The sequence below is a fragment of the Sphaeramia orbicularis genome, chromosome 9 (assembly GCF_902148855.1).
Source record: "Sphaeramia orbicularis chromosome 9, fSphaOr1.1, whole genome shotgun sequence".
Classification (NCBI taxonomy): Eukaryota; Metazoa; Chordata; class Actinopteri; order Kurtiformes; family Apogonidae; genus Sphaeramia; species Sphaeramia orbicularis.
In genome coordinates, this window is record NC_043965.1 from 20,860,375 (window position 1) to 20,878,400 (window position 18,026).

Sequence of the window (18,026 nt, forward strand, 5' to 3'; positions counted from 1 at the left end):
TATTATTATTATTATTTTTTTTTTTTTTTAACGAGCAAAGATATTTCTTCCCAAATTTTAAATCTAATTCTGTCTGTAGTTGTATGTGTGTGTGTGTGTGTGTATGTGTGTCGGGGGGGGGGGGCTAATGGCCCAAATGTCTACATCTGACTCCACCTCTGATCTTGATATGTTTCACTCTGCATCTGGATAGCTTCCATCCATCCATCCATCCATCCATCCATCTTGATAGCTTAAAGGTGTAATATCAAGTAATGTGCTTCTTGTGTGTGTGTTGCATTTAGGAGAAAGGTGGTGTGTGTGTTTGTGTGTGTGTGTGTGTGTGTGTGTGCGTGCGTGCGTGTGTGTGTGTGTGTTGTTGATGGAATATGTTTTCCTTTTGTCTTTTTTTGCTTATTAAGGAAGCACTGAACTGAACACAAGTCACAAATTAAAGTTACTTGTATATTCTGAAGTGTTAACGGTTTAATCATAAGAACTACAGTCTATTTTGGACACTTACTGCATAACATACTGTATGTGCTATTTGTGTATGTACAGCTTTAAATGATCAACAGACAGTTGGCCCAGAGGGCAGGCAGGCAGGTAAAAGATATGAGAACAGATAAGAAAATAAGAGAAAATATATCAACTACATCAGCAACATGTATAGACACATAATAAATGCATAATATAGCCACAAATATTAAAAAAAAGTGGCGAAACAACATTTTTCCCCGACTGATACTAATCTTCTTTCCTCTGGATCCCATTGGCATTTGGCCAGAAAGTGAAATCTACACGTTCTATATTACTGGATATTGCATAACAGGAGTAATACGTCTGATATGTCATGAAGAGGAATGTGCACAAAAGAGGGCTGCTGCAGTTTCATTAAGGTGATACTTAGAATAAAGTTATCTTGAGAGAGAGTCTTCGTTCATATACAATAGTGTTGCTGGTGAAGCAGAACCTTTTTGTGACAGCAATAAAAAAGATAAAAAAAATATCCAAGGAACATTATCTTTTTATAAATATCAGTTTCACCAGTTGCCTGTAACTTATCATGTTAATTCAGCTATCATCTTATGCATGTCAACCCTGCCCAGACTAGAACATCAAGGATCTACATATAACGTTTCATTAGATCTGAATTAAAAGAAAAAAGTTTCTTCCTGTGATCCAGTTGCTGTTAGTCATATCATAAGGGAGTCCAAATTCAAAACAGCTGTAAATCTCTCACTCTTGACTTGGCATATTAACAGCTTAAAAATACTGTATCTGCACACAGCAGTGTGCTTCTTGTGTGTGTTGTAGTTGGAATAGAAGTGGTTGTGTGTGTGTGTGTGTGTGTGTGTGTGTGTGTGTGTGTGTGTGTGTGTGTGTGTGTGTGTGTGTGTGTGTGTGTGTGTGTGTGTGTGTGCGTGTGTGTGTGTGTGTGTGTGTGTGCATGTGTGTGCATGTGTGTTCTTGAAATGGGAGTGTCCTCTCACACATTCCCTCTTTCTGTCATTCTTTGCCTTTTAATCAAACACTGAACTAAACGGGCTCAAAGTTTTGGTTGAGCAATATGGATTTATTGGAGCTGTTTTTTGTTTCTCTTGGTGCTGCAGTTGTTGTGCATTATGTTGTAAAACTACTGCTTTTTATCAGGATACTTTATCCAAAAATATGGTTTCCACTACCAAAATCATTTTTCACATCCATGGGAGAGTGGGCAGGTGAGCACTGTGTTCATCAGTGTGTGTGTGTGTGTGTGTGTGTGTGTGTGTGTGTGTGTGTGTGTGTGTGTGTGTGTGTGTGTGCATGTGTGTGTGTGTGTGTGTGTGTGTGTGTGTGTGTATGCGTCTGTCAAACCTAAAGTGTGTCTTATTATCTGTTGGGTTATAATTTGTACTTATTGTAGGTGTAATAAGAGATTAAATGGCATGAATGTAGATATGTCAGTATATTCCTGTGTGCAAGAGATACCTTGTTTGACTAACTTAAAATAAAATTTATATTTGTCTTAAAGTACATTTAAGCATAAATGAAAAAGCAGTTTTTCCACGTCTTGACTTGTTCCAACTTTTCTGTGTAGGACAAGATTACACTTGCACAATCTTAAAACAGCATGATCCGTATCTGCTTTGAAAGACAGCTATTCACACATGCATGGTAGCTGATGAAACAAAAAGAAAATTATGCTTATTTAATGTTAAATGTAAACTATAGAGCTGCTAAAAAAAACATTTTTCATCAGGTGGCAACAAGAGCAGCTACTCTAATTATATCATAGCAATCATAAACTGTTACTAATTCTTCACATCCACATGACCGGTTATGAAAACATTCTTAACGGACTCACAATGTCAGTTTGTTGTAACATTAAGAAAACTCAGGTTGTAGAGTCAGCACTGGCTCACCCCTCTGACACTCTTCCAGTAATTACACTGCAGGTTCCAGAGCCATTTTGACTGACTTACAAGATCTCTTTTGGCATCTTCTGAAGAGGCTGTTCAGTCTCCCACAGTCCTAAAAGAAGCCTCATAAAAACACGGAATACTGGGCTGATCGTTCCTTTCTTTCCGTTGTCCACTTTCATTCCATTCCAGCACAGAGGAAAACAGCCATCAGAACAACATGTTCTGGGCTGCATAAATCCTGTCCCTGTCCCTGTGAATTCTTTTCTCTTTGGACAATCTGAAACCCCATTTGCATAAGCTTGTGTCTCCTTCAAAGTTGAGTCTTTTCAGTTTCAGGTGCACGGCGCAAGGGTAAGCTGGAGGCAAAGTATGGAAAGTGTCAGTTGGCTCTTTGCAGCATGCATGCAGCTGTTTTTTTTTTTTGTGTGTTTTTTTTTTTTATCATTGAATAGAATCTGAGGACAAAAGGACATTAAGAAACAATGTTAACAATAAGGACTTTTTGGGGTTGTCATTGCAATAAACATAGTTGTTGCCCTTGCAGTTAAATGTCCGTTCATAGGCAGATGAAGTAAGTTGAACAGCTCATCTCATCATTTTACATCATAACACGGTGACCTGCGACAAAGACAAGCCTTACATTTAATAGTAAGCTTTTGGACACTATTATTGTCAAATACACAAAAATTGTCTTTCAGTTTCTTTTTTAACAGAGGCACATGCAACACTGGCACTGTTCAGTTAACTCATTTGGAAAAAATTCCAATCATCAGACACTTTTTAATGTTCCCTTGTTAATTTAATTGACCTAGTTTCACACAGAACTGTATTACATAACTATTATTGCTTTGAGAATGTATTGTTCCTCTACAAAACATCAAACCACAAGTTTGTTTTTTTTTGTTTGTTTTTTTTTTAACCAGTTGTACGTACTGGATACTATATAGTCTTGTGCAAAAGTCTTAGACCACCTTGATGTTTGTTGTTTTTACAAGATAGAAATGAGCAGATATATTTATTTGTCATTCTCTTTTCTTCAGATACAACAACTAGACTTGACTATTGTAATGCACTTCATGCCGGGCTGAGTGAAAATGCACTTTCCCGACTGCAGCTTGTCCAAAATGCTGCAGCTCGGCTTTTAACAGGGACACAGAAACATCGACATATTTCACCGGTTTTAGCTTCACTCCACTGGTTACCAGTGCGTTTTAGAGTTGATTTTAAAATTCTTCTATTTGTTTTTAAATGTTTGAATGGCCTTGCCCCCTCCTACCTGTCTGACCTGATCCACCCCTACGCCCCCCCCTCGTGCTCTCAGGTCAGCAGATCAGCTGCAGCTTATGGTTCCAAAAACTAAAAAGAAGCTTCGTGGGGACCGTGCCTTTTCTGTTGTCGCCCCAAAGTTGTGGAACCAGTTGCCCTTAGTTGTTAGACAGGCTCATTCCCTACCTGTTTTTAAATCACATCTAAAAACACACTTTTTCTCATTAGCTTTTAATCAGTGAGTGACATGTCTGTTTGTTTTTTGTTTTTTTTCTGTTTTTAACAGATTTTAATTTGTATTTGTTTTTATGATGGTTGTATTCTGTTGTTCTTAGCCCGCTTAACACCCTGTGTTATCACTAGTTTTATTTACTTATTTAATCCCTTGTTTTATGTTTGATGTACGGCACTTTGGCTAGCTGTAAAGTTCTTAAAGTACTTTATAAATAAAGTTGGTATGGTATGGTACAACAAGAAAATACAGGACATATGTGCACAGCCTTAAAAGACACACAAAAACTGAACTAAATGGGTTCTAAAGGTTAAAGTCAGTACTTAGTGTGACCTCTGACCCCATGACAATAAGCAGCACAAACATCGGACGTGTTGAATGAAGCCTGGTAAATATTACCACTTTGGTTTATGGAAGCTGTTTTCCCTGAAACTTTTGTTTTTACTGCTGTATGTCCAGTTTGTGTCTTAATACAGAGACTGAGAAATGCATATGTGTGGTCATTGGAACTTTACTAAACTAACAAACCTAATGTTGGCCCAAGACTTTTGCACTGTATCATATATGAACAACTGTAATAACAGTCTTTGACAAACTACCTATACCTCAGGTTAGAAATGCATCAAAACTCAAAACACAATTCTTTCCTACTTCTGCACAGTCCATTTCTGCATCTCTTCCCTCTATTTGTTCAGTAAAACCTAACTGCTTTCTTTTATTGATGTACATTTTCACAATAAAAGAGGAGTCTTTAAATTTTAGCTTTTACTTTTGTCTTTGAAACTCTCAGGGGATGTGTTGTATTATTAGGTAACTGTCTTGGAGGCAAGCAGAGAACACATGTGTTCAACGACAAATAGAAAGAAAGTGAATTCCATTTTTGTGTGTGCTGTGGAACAATAAAATTTACAGTGACATTTCCATTCCAAATCTGCATCCCTGTTTAAAGATTTTTTTCCTTATTGCCAATAAATCCCAAAAGAGCTATCCTAATTGGAAAAAAAAACATGTAATGACTGTGCAGGAAAAGCCCGATGTAGCTTATTTCTCTGTGAGGTGCATTGTGGGGAAATAAGAGCTGTAGGTCTTCTGAAAACCATATCTTCTTTCTTAAGGAAAAGAGTCATTGAAGGAACCTTCAGTGCATCTTCATGTGAATGCAAACTTAATGTATTGTGAAAGCAATCCACATTAAGTCAGTCCTTTAAACAGTTAAGAGCTTTCTCATCTTACACTGATCTCTTTTTTTCAGAAACAAAGGAGTGTGCCTGTTCTGTAAAGGAGCAATGTGATTATTCAACTGAACATGTGAAGAGAAGCCAAATTGCTGCTTACATTTCAGCAATCACCCATTTGGCTCCAGCCTACTCCCACGCTGACAGCAATTTTTAAAAATGGCTTCATGAGACCCTAAATGACATTCACGGGAGACAAATTTCAATATAAAAGCCCATCTTTTTATTTGTGGAGAGTGAAGAAAAATGCTTGTGTAATCTGAGTCATGGGGAGATGGGTTGAGTCATGAGCACAGGCAAACAGTCAGTTCTTGTCTGGTCTCTTTAAAACCTTTATCAGAATTCGGGGACATGCTGTGTTAGAACAAACTGAACAGAACAAGATGGGTAGGTCGATACTGTAAACAAATCCATACAATCCTGGAAGTTGTCTGACAGCAGACTAAGAAGAACTGATAACAGTGAACCTCTGATGTACAGCGCCCCTAGTGTTTAGAATGAGTACTGCATATCTGTAAGTGCTGATTAGAGTTTATCTATCTTTTTTTCTTTTTAAATTGTTTTTATTTTTTCCCTTTAATTAACTTATTTTTAAAAAATAATATTCGTCCTTCTTGTTTCAGTGGTTACTGGTGCATCAGAGGGCATAGGAAGAGCGTATGCATTTGCGGTAAGTGTCTTTGTTTTGGTATGTGTAATGAATGTGCATGAAATTAAAGTAGGATGTTAAACTGACAAAAATAACAGATTAGCTCCTCTTTACTATGGTGCAACTTTTGAGACCTGGGCAGCAATGACAGTATGAGTTATTTCCGCCTATTTCCACCATACAGGTGTATCTTTGTGCTAATATATCTTAAGCAACTTACTATTGCACTATAAACAAGTGTTCAGAGAATGCAAACCTCCGCCAAGCACCCTGAATGGTGTGCATGTGTGGCTCGACTATTTCTTTTTAAATTAAACAGTTTTAAGGTTGTTCCATACCACAGAAAAAGTTGAAGCTTGGTACCAGTCATGTGTATGTCAAATTATATTAAATTCCAATCCGTATTTGTTGAGTTATTATGAAAAATGTTAAATAAATTGAAATGTCCACAGAGTCCACATTCCACAGTGGATGTGGACAATTTTGTGCCAGATACAAGATATTGTTATAAGCTATGGGTGTATCAAATTGGAGGCTAATCAGAGTAGTTTTGAAATTTTTATGAATTTTCAAAAATTGCTCAGTGATGAGAAATAGGAACATTTGAGATTTTGTGACCTTGCTGTGACCTTGAACTTTGGCCAACTTGGCCCAAAATTTAATGGGTTTGTCCCAGGGCCTAGGCCTATCTGTGGATAAAATTTGGTAAAGATGATTGTAATAGTTTTCATGTAAAGCTGCTAACAAACAAACAAACACACACACAAAGCAAAGTGATCCCAATACCTCCTGGTGGAGGTGAAAATGTCCACTACAAGCAAAAGCTCTGCACTCAAAACATGTCTAAATAAAATCAAGCATTGTCAACAAAATGTAGTATATTTAATATATGGAAAATAAAAACATCTGTTTCGGATGCCTCCTGGACGCCTCCCTGGGGAGGTGTTCCGGGCATGTCCCACCGGGGGGAGACCTCGGGGAAGACCCAGGACACGTTGGAGAGACTATGTCTCTCGGCTGGCCTGGGAACGCCTCGGGATCCCCCCGGAAGAGCTGGAGGAGGTGTCTGGGGAGAGGGAAGTCTGGGCATCCCTGCTTAGACTGTTACCCCCGCGACCCGGCCCCGGATAAGCGGAAGAGAATGGATGGATGGATGGAAAATAAAAACTACTCTTCATTTCTTTTATGTGCAATTATGTGATGTTTTTGGATTTATAGTGACTTTTACTGTTGCAGATGATTAAGGCTGAACTTACAGTACAGTACAAAAGTTCTTGCCTAACATTAGGTTTGTTGGTTTGGTAAAATTATAATGACCACACATGCATTTATCAGTCTCTGTATTAAAATACAATCTGGATATATAGGAAGTATGTACAACAGTAAAAACCACAGTTTCAGATATAAAAAGAAAAAGCTGCTTCTTCAACTTAAGAGGTAGTATTTAGTGTGACTTCCCTTCGCACTTCACATGTCTTTAACTCTTTTTTTTCAGACAATTTCATTTCATTTATTTTATTCACATATATATTAAAAGATCCAAGTGTAAAAACATTACATTTTGCATTCACTGTACATTATGTGAAATGGGACACCCTGGGAAGCTGAAGAGCTTTTTGAGAGGGGCCCAGGCACAAAGAATAAATAACACATAACAATAATGCAACACATTTTACAGGAAGACAAACCCCAAAATACCCACCCTTTTCAAGCACCCACACTCTCACACAGTACAGGTTTATGAGACAATATGAGATTTATTGCATTAATTTTCTGGTGTTTTGTACCAGGTTTAATTCAACACGTCAGAAGTTTCTGTCTTGTCATGGGTACGGGGGTCTCACTAAATAGTCATTTCAACCTTTGAAACCCATTTAGCTCTGGTTTTTGTGTGTCTTGTAAGGCTGTGCACATATTTCCTGTATTTTCTTGTATATGAATAAAAGAGAATTAGACATAATTACCAATGCTCTTTTCAACCCTGCAATAACTCTAAAGGTAAATGTGGCCTAAGACTTTTGCATAGTATTGTATGTGCACTACTTTATATTCTGTTCTATATTCTATCTATCTATATTCTCCAAAATCATAGTGTTACAGCTCTTCTGTGGAGAAAAAAGTCAACATGAGCTCAAACACGATGTTTTCAGCTTTGTGACAATGCTTTTTGAACTATTCGTTTAGGGATTTTATAGAGTTTATTTTAGAATAGGAGAATATTTCATACCATAAAGAAACATTTAAACCTTCACTTTACCACAAACTTTAACCCATAAAGACCCAAACAACCCCCACTGGCAACCAAAATAATTTACTGATATAAAAAGTTAATTAACAGTTGATTCACTAATTTTATCAATACATTTAAATAATTGGTGTAAAATACAGTTTGTAATTTCTTCATGGTCATCAAATATGACCCATTTGGACGTTCAGAGGCTCCATAGTTACCATGGAAACACAGTCATCTTCTACAACATTGATTCACCAGTAAAACCTATGGAGTTGAATCAATAACAGTAAATGGGCACACTTGTTTTTATGTTCAATTAATGATATATTTTACTGAAAAAGTCACTTTTCCCCCCATTTTCTCTGTTTTTGATATATCCCTCAATTTAATTTTGAGCTTTTATGGACATCAATCATGATCAGTGAAATAAATATAGAAAAATAACTGATTTTCACTTAAGAATGTAAAACATTGACCATATTATTTGAATAAATGGAGATAAATCACTTAAGAAAAGTTAGAAATGGAGAAAAAAAATCATTTGGGAACTGCCACAAAAGTAGTACTGGGTCTTTATGGGTTAAAAATCAATTTATTTGGAGATGGACAGACAGGGAATGAAAATTTGTGATCTGAAAAGTAGCTAAAGCTTGTTTGATAATTGTGACCGAGTAAAAATCCAACTTATGCTTCTCAAATGTTGTGGAGCAGGAATATAAAACTGCATAAAATACTGCATAAATGTCTTAGCAAAGATAGCAGAGTTAGAATGAGCTCACAAATGCAAATCAAGATTCAACCAGGATATGCAGGGATATAGCTATGTACGTATATGTATTGGGAAAAGAAAAAAAAAAAAAAAAAAAAAAAAACATCTTCTACAAACCAGTTTGGTAAATATTTTACGTGACCTCTTCTTGCACTTAACTCATTCCTTTTGTACATACTATATTAGATTTACTGCATTAATCTTCTAGTGTTTTACACCAGGTTTCATTCAACACATGTTGGTTCTGCAGATTCAGCTGATAGTTCCCATTATAGCTGTTAGCTTAGCTTTTCTTACACAAATACAGCTATAATTAACCCTTTCATGCATGAATTATGAGAGCCTTAACCAAGATTTTTTTTTCCTGAGTGTTTTTATTCCTCTAGGCATTAAAAAAAACAATGCAATTGGAAAAAATTTTCTGAACCTATTTTTTTATAGAGTTGCAAAAATGTTCACTCACCTGGACACCATGAGTTTAATTTTAGAAGCAAAGAAACGTATTTACTGATATACTGTGTGAAAACGATGAAATAAAAATGCAGCTAATCTCATGTTTTCTCACATTTTAACATACTCTAATACTAGTCATTACTCACTTCATGGAGATAATATGCAAAAAAAACACAACTTAAAAAAAAAAAAAAAAAAAAAAAACCCAACCTATTAGTTACAGTTTAATAACAGTAACAAGCAACTGATTTACACTCAAGCATGGTATGAATTTCAGTGTATGGAATGATGCATGAGCGTTTACTGTGTTAGCTGATATGGGACGAAAACAACAAAACCCATGACTATACAAGAGAACAGCTGTAGAATAACTGTCCACTGGAGTGACCATGAAAGGGTGGCATGAAAGGGTTAAAAACAACAAATCATCTCGGTTTTCTGTACAGCTTGTGTTTTCAATAGATGCACCGAAGATCCGTTTGGAATCATCTAAACAGGGTCAGAACTGTCAGTTTATTCTGAAACATGGATCAATAATTGGTGATAATGATAATAACATCACATAGCAACTTCATACTATGTCTCAAAATCAAACACTGTGATTTCAACATCAAACTCCATTCTTTTCATTTAGAACTGTGTCCGGTGCTTCTGGCTTTCATCATTTTGTCACTTTTGGCTCTAACAGTTCTCATCTCATCTTGTCACATTCTGACATTTTGGTCCAAGGCATCATGATGTTAGTTTTCCTCACCAGCAGAATGACTCACTACTCCCTCTAGTGGTCACATAAATCCCCAGACTGTATGTGTGAATAGACTGTTCATATCCATTGGTGTCTTATGGAATAACTTCATTGCTCTTTATTGTTAAAACTCTTTTTTTTTTTTTTTTCAGTTATCTTTATTAGATTTTATCACTTTTTTTTTTTTTTTTTTTTTTTTTCACAACAAATGGCTCAGTACAACACCCGGTCTATAAGAAAATTAAAAAAAAAATAAAAAATAGAAAAAAATATGAAACTGCTGGAAAAAAAAGGTATACTAATCCAAGATAAAGCAATTAGTCCACAGTCTGGAGTTACAGTGAAGATAAAACAAAGATCAGACAATCAAGCAGTGACAGGTGAGATCAGTAGTGATCTAATTGTAAAAAGGCACCAAAGATTTTCAGTCATTGATGAGATCTGAAAGCACAGAAGTGACTGATAAGTTTGTGAAACGGAGGTATGGAGTCCAAATTTTCATAAACTGTCCCTTTGAAGAATGAAGTAAACAGGTCAAATAGTCCATAGGAATGCATTCCATAAGGATTTTATGCCAAGTCGTTTTAGTGGAAGGCTTGTCATTTATCCAAGACATGAAGATATTCTTCCTTGCAGCATATGCGAGGATATCATACAGTCTTTTCAAGTTGGTGTAGATAATGTCCCCACTTGGATGTCCCAAGAGTAGAGATAAAGGGTCCAGTTTCAAAGACACTCCAAGAATCTTTTCCATATCTTGTAGAATATCTACCTAGTAGGATTGAATTTTTAGACATGACCAGACACAGTGTATATAGGTTCCTACAGTAGACCTGCACTTCAAACACAGAGGTGAAAGTTGGTTATTCATCTGGTGTCTTTTATTAGGAGAAATTTGCACACGGTGCAGAATTTTGAATTGCAACAGCCTTGCACGGTTACATACCGAGATTTTTTTTGTATGGTTCCAGATTGTGTCCCATTCCTCTTTACTGATGTCTACACCGAGTTCATTTTGCCACACCTGTGCTACACTATGAGTGTTTGTTATGTTCAACCCATTAGTCTGATTCAACACATTATAGAAAAAGGGGTATGGTTTTCTTGACTGGACCCTGGAGAAGTAACTGCTCCTGCTCCACTGATGATATTGTGCTATTAGTATTGAAAGTAGTTTTTTTAGTTATGAAGTCACGAATCTGAAGATATCTGAAAAAGTGATGTTTAGGAAGATTGTATTTCTTTTGTATTTGTTCAAAGGATAGCAAGTTAGAACCTTCATATAAATCATGCATATTCTTTATTCCCTTAAGTTAAAACTCTTTTTAATATTTGAATGTAGAAATACTAGATTAGTATAAGTTAATTAAATAATTAGGTAGAGTATTTGATTACATATTGTTGACTCCATTATCAATTTCTTTTCTCTCCACCACTGCTTCCCACAGTTGGCTGAGCAAGGGATGAATGTGGTTATCATTAGTAGGACCAAACTGACATTGGACCAGGTTGCCAAGGACATAGGTAAATCATCAATGATTGTTGTGGACGCTTTCATGCTGATAATTATGTGTCAGAGTTGTTAATTTAAGCGTGTTAACTGACTGAGCACCTTTTGTCCTTCTTTATAGCCGATGCCACAGGGAAGAAAGTTAAAGTGATAGTAGCTGACTTCATAAAAGAAAGTGTCTTCAGTGAAATCGAGGAGCAGCTCAAGGACATGAACATTGGGGTTTTAGGTTGGACATAATTCCATTCTGCTGTATAATGGATAATTATCTGCTATCAAACTTCAGGAAAAAAGTATTTAGAATGGTGACTTGTGCTGCTTTACTGCTATGGTATGCCCCCTGTGAAACTGGATCTCCTTGTCTTTTACTCCAGTTAATAACGTGGGCATGCTGCCCAGCTTCATTCCCAGGGAATTCCTTGAAGCTGCAGAGCTCGACCAGGTAGGCCAGTGTTGCCTGGGTAGATACTTACAGACCACACCAATACTTACATGGTTGTAAATGCCTCAGTCTCCTTTAGTATTTGATACTGAATTGATCTTCAAGGCCGTGCAGATATTCAGCTCATCATTTCCTTTATTGTAATCTCTTTTCCGATTATATTTTACAAGGACACTTTTTCCACTTTTTTTGTCCTTTTTTCAGACAATATTAAAGGTGATAAATTGCAATGTGAAGACTATGGTCAAGGTGAGAGTGCGTTTCTGCTGTACATTAACCCTTTCATGCATAGTGGTCACTACAGTGGACAGCTATTCTACAGCTGTTCTCTTGTATATTCATGGGTCAATATACATGTGAAAAGCTTATAATGTCATACAAATAACACACCAATTTACCATCAAAAGTGGCATACATATAGATGCAAAGTCATGATATCACACTGCATGGATTTTGTTTTAGTTCCATATCAGCCAACACAGTGGACGCTTATGCACCATCCCATAGACTGACATTCATGCCATTACTGTAACTTTGCTGTTCTTGATAAAGCTGATCTGCACTAACATGTTTGAGTGTAAGTCAGTTTTCAGTTACTGGACTGTAATTAACAGGTTACTTAAACAAAAAGGTTATTTTTTATATAGTATCTCCATGAAGTGAGTAATAACTAGTATTAGAGTATGATGAAATGTGAGAAAACATCATATCTGCTGCATTAAAAATATTATTTCATAGTTTTCACACAGTATATCACTTTCTGATATTGCATTTTAAATACATGTTTCTTTGCTTCAAAAATTAAACACATGGTGTCCAGCTGAGTGGACATTTTTGTAACTCCATGAAAAATAGGTTTATTTTTTTTTAAATCTATCGCATTGTTTTTTTCATGCCTAAAGAAGAAAAATTCTTGACTATGGTCCTCATAAACTTATGAGAACCTTAATGGGTCAAAACACAGTAGTACCCAGTCAGAGAGCGAATTTTAATTGATTGCCATTCCAACATTTATTTCAGTATAAAGTAGCTCCTTGTTTTGGATAATCCCTTGTGGTCTAACTAAAGCAAAAATGAATTTAAAAGTAAAAATGTGGGTCAAATTGTCTCTAAAATGTCCCGTCAGAGAGATATTGAATACCATTTTTTGACCCTAATCAAGATATTTTTCCTGAGTGTTTTTATTCCTCTTTAGGCCTGAAAAAAACAATTGAAGATTTTTTTTTTATGAAGCTATTTTTCATGGAGTTGCAAAAATATCCACTCAGCTGGACATCATGCATTTAATTTTTGAAACAGAGAAACATGTATTTACTGATATACTGTGTGAAAACTATGAAATAATTTTTTTTAATGCTGCTAGTCTGGTGTTTCGTCACATTATAACATACTGTAATATTAGTTATTATTCACTTTATGGAGATAATATGCAAAAAAAAAACTTTTTGTTTAAGAAAAATGGTTAATTACAGTCTATGAACAATAACAAGCAATTGATTTACACTCAAACATGTAACTGTAGAACAGATTTAACAAGAACAGCAAAGTTACAGTAATGGTATGAATTGCAATGTATGGGATGATGCATAGGCGTCCACTGTGTTGGCTGATATGGAACTAAAACAATAAAAATCCATGAATATACAAGAGAGCAGCTGTAGAATAACTGTCCACTGGAGTGACCACTATGCATGAAAGGGTTAAACACACACAGACCATCTTTGTCCGTTCTTATGTTCGTCTTAAATCTGAGGTTTCATTTATTTGTTATTTTGCAGATGTGTAAAATTGTCCTTCCGGGAATGGAGGACAGGTATTCTACAAATTCTTCTCATTAGATGTAATATTTAACATCATGAAATCATTAAATCTTGGTTATTATTAATATTAATGCTATGATCAAAATTGTTTTTGCTTCTTGTTTTTACATTGGTACATTCTGCCTTAACAGGGGCAAAGGGGTTATTGTGAATATTTCATCTGGAATTGCCTCTGTCCCTTTCCCCTTGTATACTCTGTACGCTGCAACAAAGGTAAATACTGCATCAAAACAACAGCACTAAGCTCTTGTTTCTCTCTTTGTATGATCAGTGATGCTCCAGTTTTGTAATTTGTGCATCATCTTTGTTCTTCTGTAGGTGTTTGTGGAAAGATTTTCTCAAGGTCTTCAAGCTGAATACAAAGATAAAGGAATTATTATACAGGTAACTGGATTGCAACTGTTTCTCCACTTCTTTTTTAAAATTTTTTATCCTGTTTCATATTCTTATTTTCTTTCTTACAGGCAGTGGCTCCATTGGGGTCTCCACCCGAATGGCAGGTTATCAAAAAACCAACATGATGACTCTGTCACCAGAAGACTTTGTAAAAAGCTCCCTGCAGTATCTTAAAGCTGGAGAAAAAACATATGGTAGCGTCTGTCACATCCTTCTGGTAAAATACACCAACAATTTCCTTTGACAATAACAGCTGACTGTGCAAAAGACCGATCTGTCTGATTTTGTGTGTGTGTGTGTGTGTGTGTTTGTGTACATAGGGCTGGTTACTACAGACTATTCCTCTCACGCTCCTCTATGCAGAGTCTGTGCAAAAGAGTCTGAAAAGCTACGTCAAGAGCAAAGTCCCGCAGATGAGTTCCACAGTCACATCAAGCACAGTCTTTGAAAATAGCAGCCGTAAGCGCGAGTAAAACATATCTTACTGTGAATACATTTTTATTTTGACACTATATGTCCTGATTTTAAAAAAAAAACAATAATGAAAGTTGTTCAATATTGGATGAAAGTATAGTTTGACAGTATTATAAACTGCTTTATGACACAGTAGCACTGTATAAACCACCACCTCTTTTATTGATACATTTTGTTTCTTCAATGTATTCAGACATTCCTACACATATTTTAATTTGTTATCAACACTTGTGCCCATTTTAGCATCGAAAAAAAAAAACAAAACCAAAAAACATGAATTTGCTTTTTTTTTGTTGTTGCCTGAAATTAATTGGCTTTTAATGACATGACCTAAAGGGTGCACACAAAAATGTCTACTCTTCTGTATTTTATATGTGTTTACACATTGAAGATTTTCCAGATTAAATTTGCCTGAATCTGAAATGGACTTAAGCTTTCAATTTCAATAAAATATTTTAAAATCATAATGCCTCTGATATTTTGATGTCTGAAGGTAGGATACGGTAATGTATGATGTATGATGCTTTTTTCTTTCAACAAGTTATGTAAAACTGACAAAACACACTCACCTTTCTCACATGAATTCAGGATTAACCACCAATTCATTAACATCAGATAGTCTGTTTATACATAAAAAATAGATCTAGTGGTCAAAATGTGGAAATTTTACCTGTTTTGAATAGAATCTAACAGAGAGACAAGTGAAGTGGACCATACAATGTCAGGGTTAAACTGTATTTTCTGACTGTGTGCATCTCTTTCTAAATGTTCACCTCATCACTTATATAGGGCTACTGAGAGTTCTGTTGTGTTTAAGAAACATTGCATTGATAAGCAATTATGCTTCAAATCCTATTTGATTTCATTTACTTTACCTGCTGGTCAACTTTATTTTTTATGGCTGATTTTTTTATTGTAATATAGATAGGTAAAGATGTACTTTTCCATTAAATCACATGTTAATTGTAGATATTTAGCTAATATGTATTATTATTGCTTTCATTAAAAATATATACTAGGGCTGTCAAAATTAACTTGTTACTCTGAACGTCTCTGCCAGTGCATTCGGGGCAGTTTGTCTAAGTAGAGTTAATGCTGCAAATGCAGAAATGGGCAGTTGATCTGGTAGTGACAAGCAGCAGAACCAACCTATAAAGATGGAAGATGCTAAACAGCACGTTCACCCTCTGGATGGAAATATGAGGACAAAAAAACCCAAGAGGGAACAGTTGTTTCAAGTTGTTTTGTTTCAAGTTAACAAACACGTTAAGTGCATATACAGTCACAGAAAAAAGTATTAGACCACCAAAGACATCAAAAACAATGGTTATGCAATCCAGTCCTAACTCCTATGTGTATCATGTGACTAAAACAGACAGAAAAGAAAACATGGAATGTCTAAAAGCACTGTTTTTGTCAGTGCAATACCATAGATATTGATGTAAGAACTGAAGTGATTTTGGTTATTATCAAGAAAACATGGAAAATGGTTAGATATCAGCTCTGAAATTAAACTCTTGTGAGCTAATGTTGTTGTTATCATTATATTTGTCCCCAACAAATGTACCTTTAGTTGTACCAGGCATTAAAATGAACAAGAAATTGAAGAAAACAAAGGGTGGTCTAATAATTTTTTCCGTAACTGTACATCCCTTCTTTCTTGAGTCTGTTTGCTCATGCAAAATGAAACGCCATTAATATAGATTAAAAATGAATGATATTTAATTGTGATTAATTGAAATTAATCCACAGCAACCCTGTGATTTATCTGGTTAAAAATTATGATTGCTTGACAGCACTATATATACACGTCAATGCATTAACATTATCACATCATATATATTTAAGGCATTACCATTTATTTATTCCACCTGACTTTCTTATGATATAATATCATTGGCAGGTCAGTGCATAGTGCATATGTGTTTTCATACTAATGAATCTTGCAGAGGAATATAAGTGAAGATGAATCTGGTGTCTTATCTGCTCAAGGATCTCTGTTTTTCACCTTCACATGCGCCATGCTGTAAGACGCAGACACTTCACACACAAACACACCTGCAACTATCATTAGTATCTTCCTTTCCACCCCGAAATCGAGGAAACATTCGATCAGATGAGTACACCACCAGACGCCCTAGCCACGGTGTCAGTCACAGTTCTAATATCTACAAAACCAGTTGGGGGTGGAAGAGAATTGATGAGGTTCTAGCTGGTTCCTGAGAAAGGAGAAACCACAAGAGACTCAGGTTTGGTAATCTGCTTACAGGATGATGTACAGTGTTTAAAGCACGCACAAACATTCCCTCAGACATATACTTCCTATTGAATTAGTATGTGCTACCAAGACGTCTGACCTGAAGGAGTCACTAATCACAGGGTGACTGGGCAGTTCAGTCAGCCCTGATGAATGATCTTTCCCATGGGAGATATCGCAGGGAATGGGAAAAGTGACTTCAGGAAGAAAAAGAGATAGAGGAAGAGGCTGTCAGGGTGATCCTGAGATTAGATAATCCAAGACCGGACTGACTCTATGATCAGCAACAATAAGATTTTAATTTATCACTGAAGATGTGAAATTTTCTTAACCCATAAAGTCCCAAACAGCCACTGGTGACCAAAAGTATCTTATCTATAATGTTTAATATCTTTTGAAGCACAAATCCTATTAAAACGTGTAAATAATTAGTGTAAAATGCAGTTTTTCCTCTTTTCATGGTCATCAGATATAACCCATTTGGACGTTCAGAGGCTCCGTAGTGAACGTGGAAACACCATCATCTTCTACAACATTGATTCACCAGTAAAATGGAATTTAAAGAATGAAAGTGGACGGAGACACTGGGTTCACTTATTGATATCTTTGCTGAAAAAGTCACTTTTTCTTCAGTTTTGTCTGTTTTTGATATAAAAACACTCAACTTTAATCTGGCAACACGGTGGTGAAGTGGTTAGCACCTGTGTCTCACAGCAAGAAGGTCCTGGGTTTGATTCCAACACCAGTCGACGGGGGGTGGGACATTTCTGTGTGGAGTTTGCATGTTCTCCCCGTGTCTGCGTGGGTTCTCTCCGGGTACTCCGGCTTCCTCCCATCATCCAAAGACATGCACTAATAGGTTAATTGGTTAATCTAAAAAAAACTGTCCATAGGTGTGAATGTGAGAGTGATTATTTGTCTCTATATGTCAGCCCTGTGACGAACTGGCGAAATGTCCAGGGTGTACCCCGCCTTTGCCCCTATGTAGCTGGGATAGGGTCCAAGCGACCCCCGTGACCCTGGAGAGGATAAAGCCGGTTCAGATAATGAATGAACTTTAATCCGAGCTTTTGAACATCTATTGGACATGTGAATTGAATATAGGAAAATATAGGATTTACACTGAAATAATGCAAAATTTTATGATAAATGAATTAAGAA

General features: G+C 36.1%; 1 protein-coding gene across 1 annotated transcript; it reads left to right on the plus strand.

Annotated features, from left to right (window-relative positions):
• Positions 1-1,507: 1,507 nt before the first annotated feature.
• hsd17b3 (hydroxysteroid (17-beta) dehydrogenase 3) lies at positions 1,508-15,075 on the plus strand. Its single transcript, XM_030143815.1, is given in 12 exon segments — positions 1,508-1,700; positions 5,741-5,787; positions 11,415-11,490; positions 11,598-11,705; positions 11,851-11,918; positions 12,123-12,167; positions 13,697-13,731; positions 13,870-13,951; positions 14,057-14,122; positions 14,203-14,212; positions 14,215-14,351; positions 14,455-15,075. Coding segments are annotated over 12 exon segments (978 nt in total). The 5' UTR covers positions 1,508-1,549; the 3' UTR covers positions 14,608-15,075.
• The last annotated feature ends 2,951 nt before the right edge of the window (positions 15,076-18,026 follow it).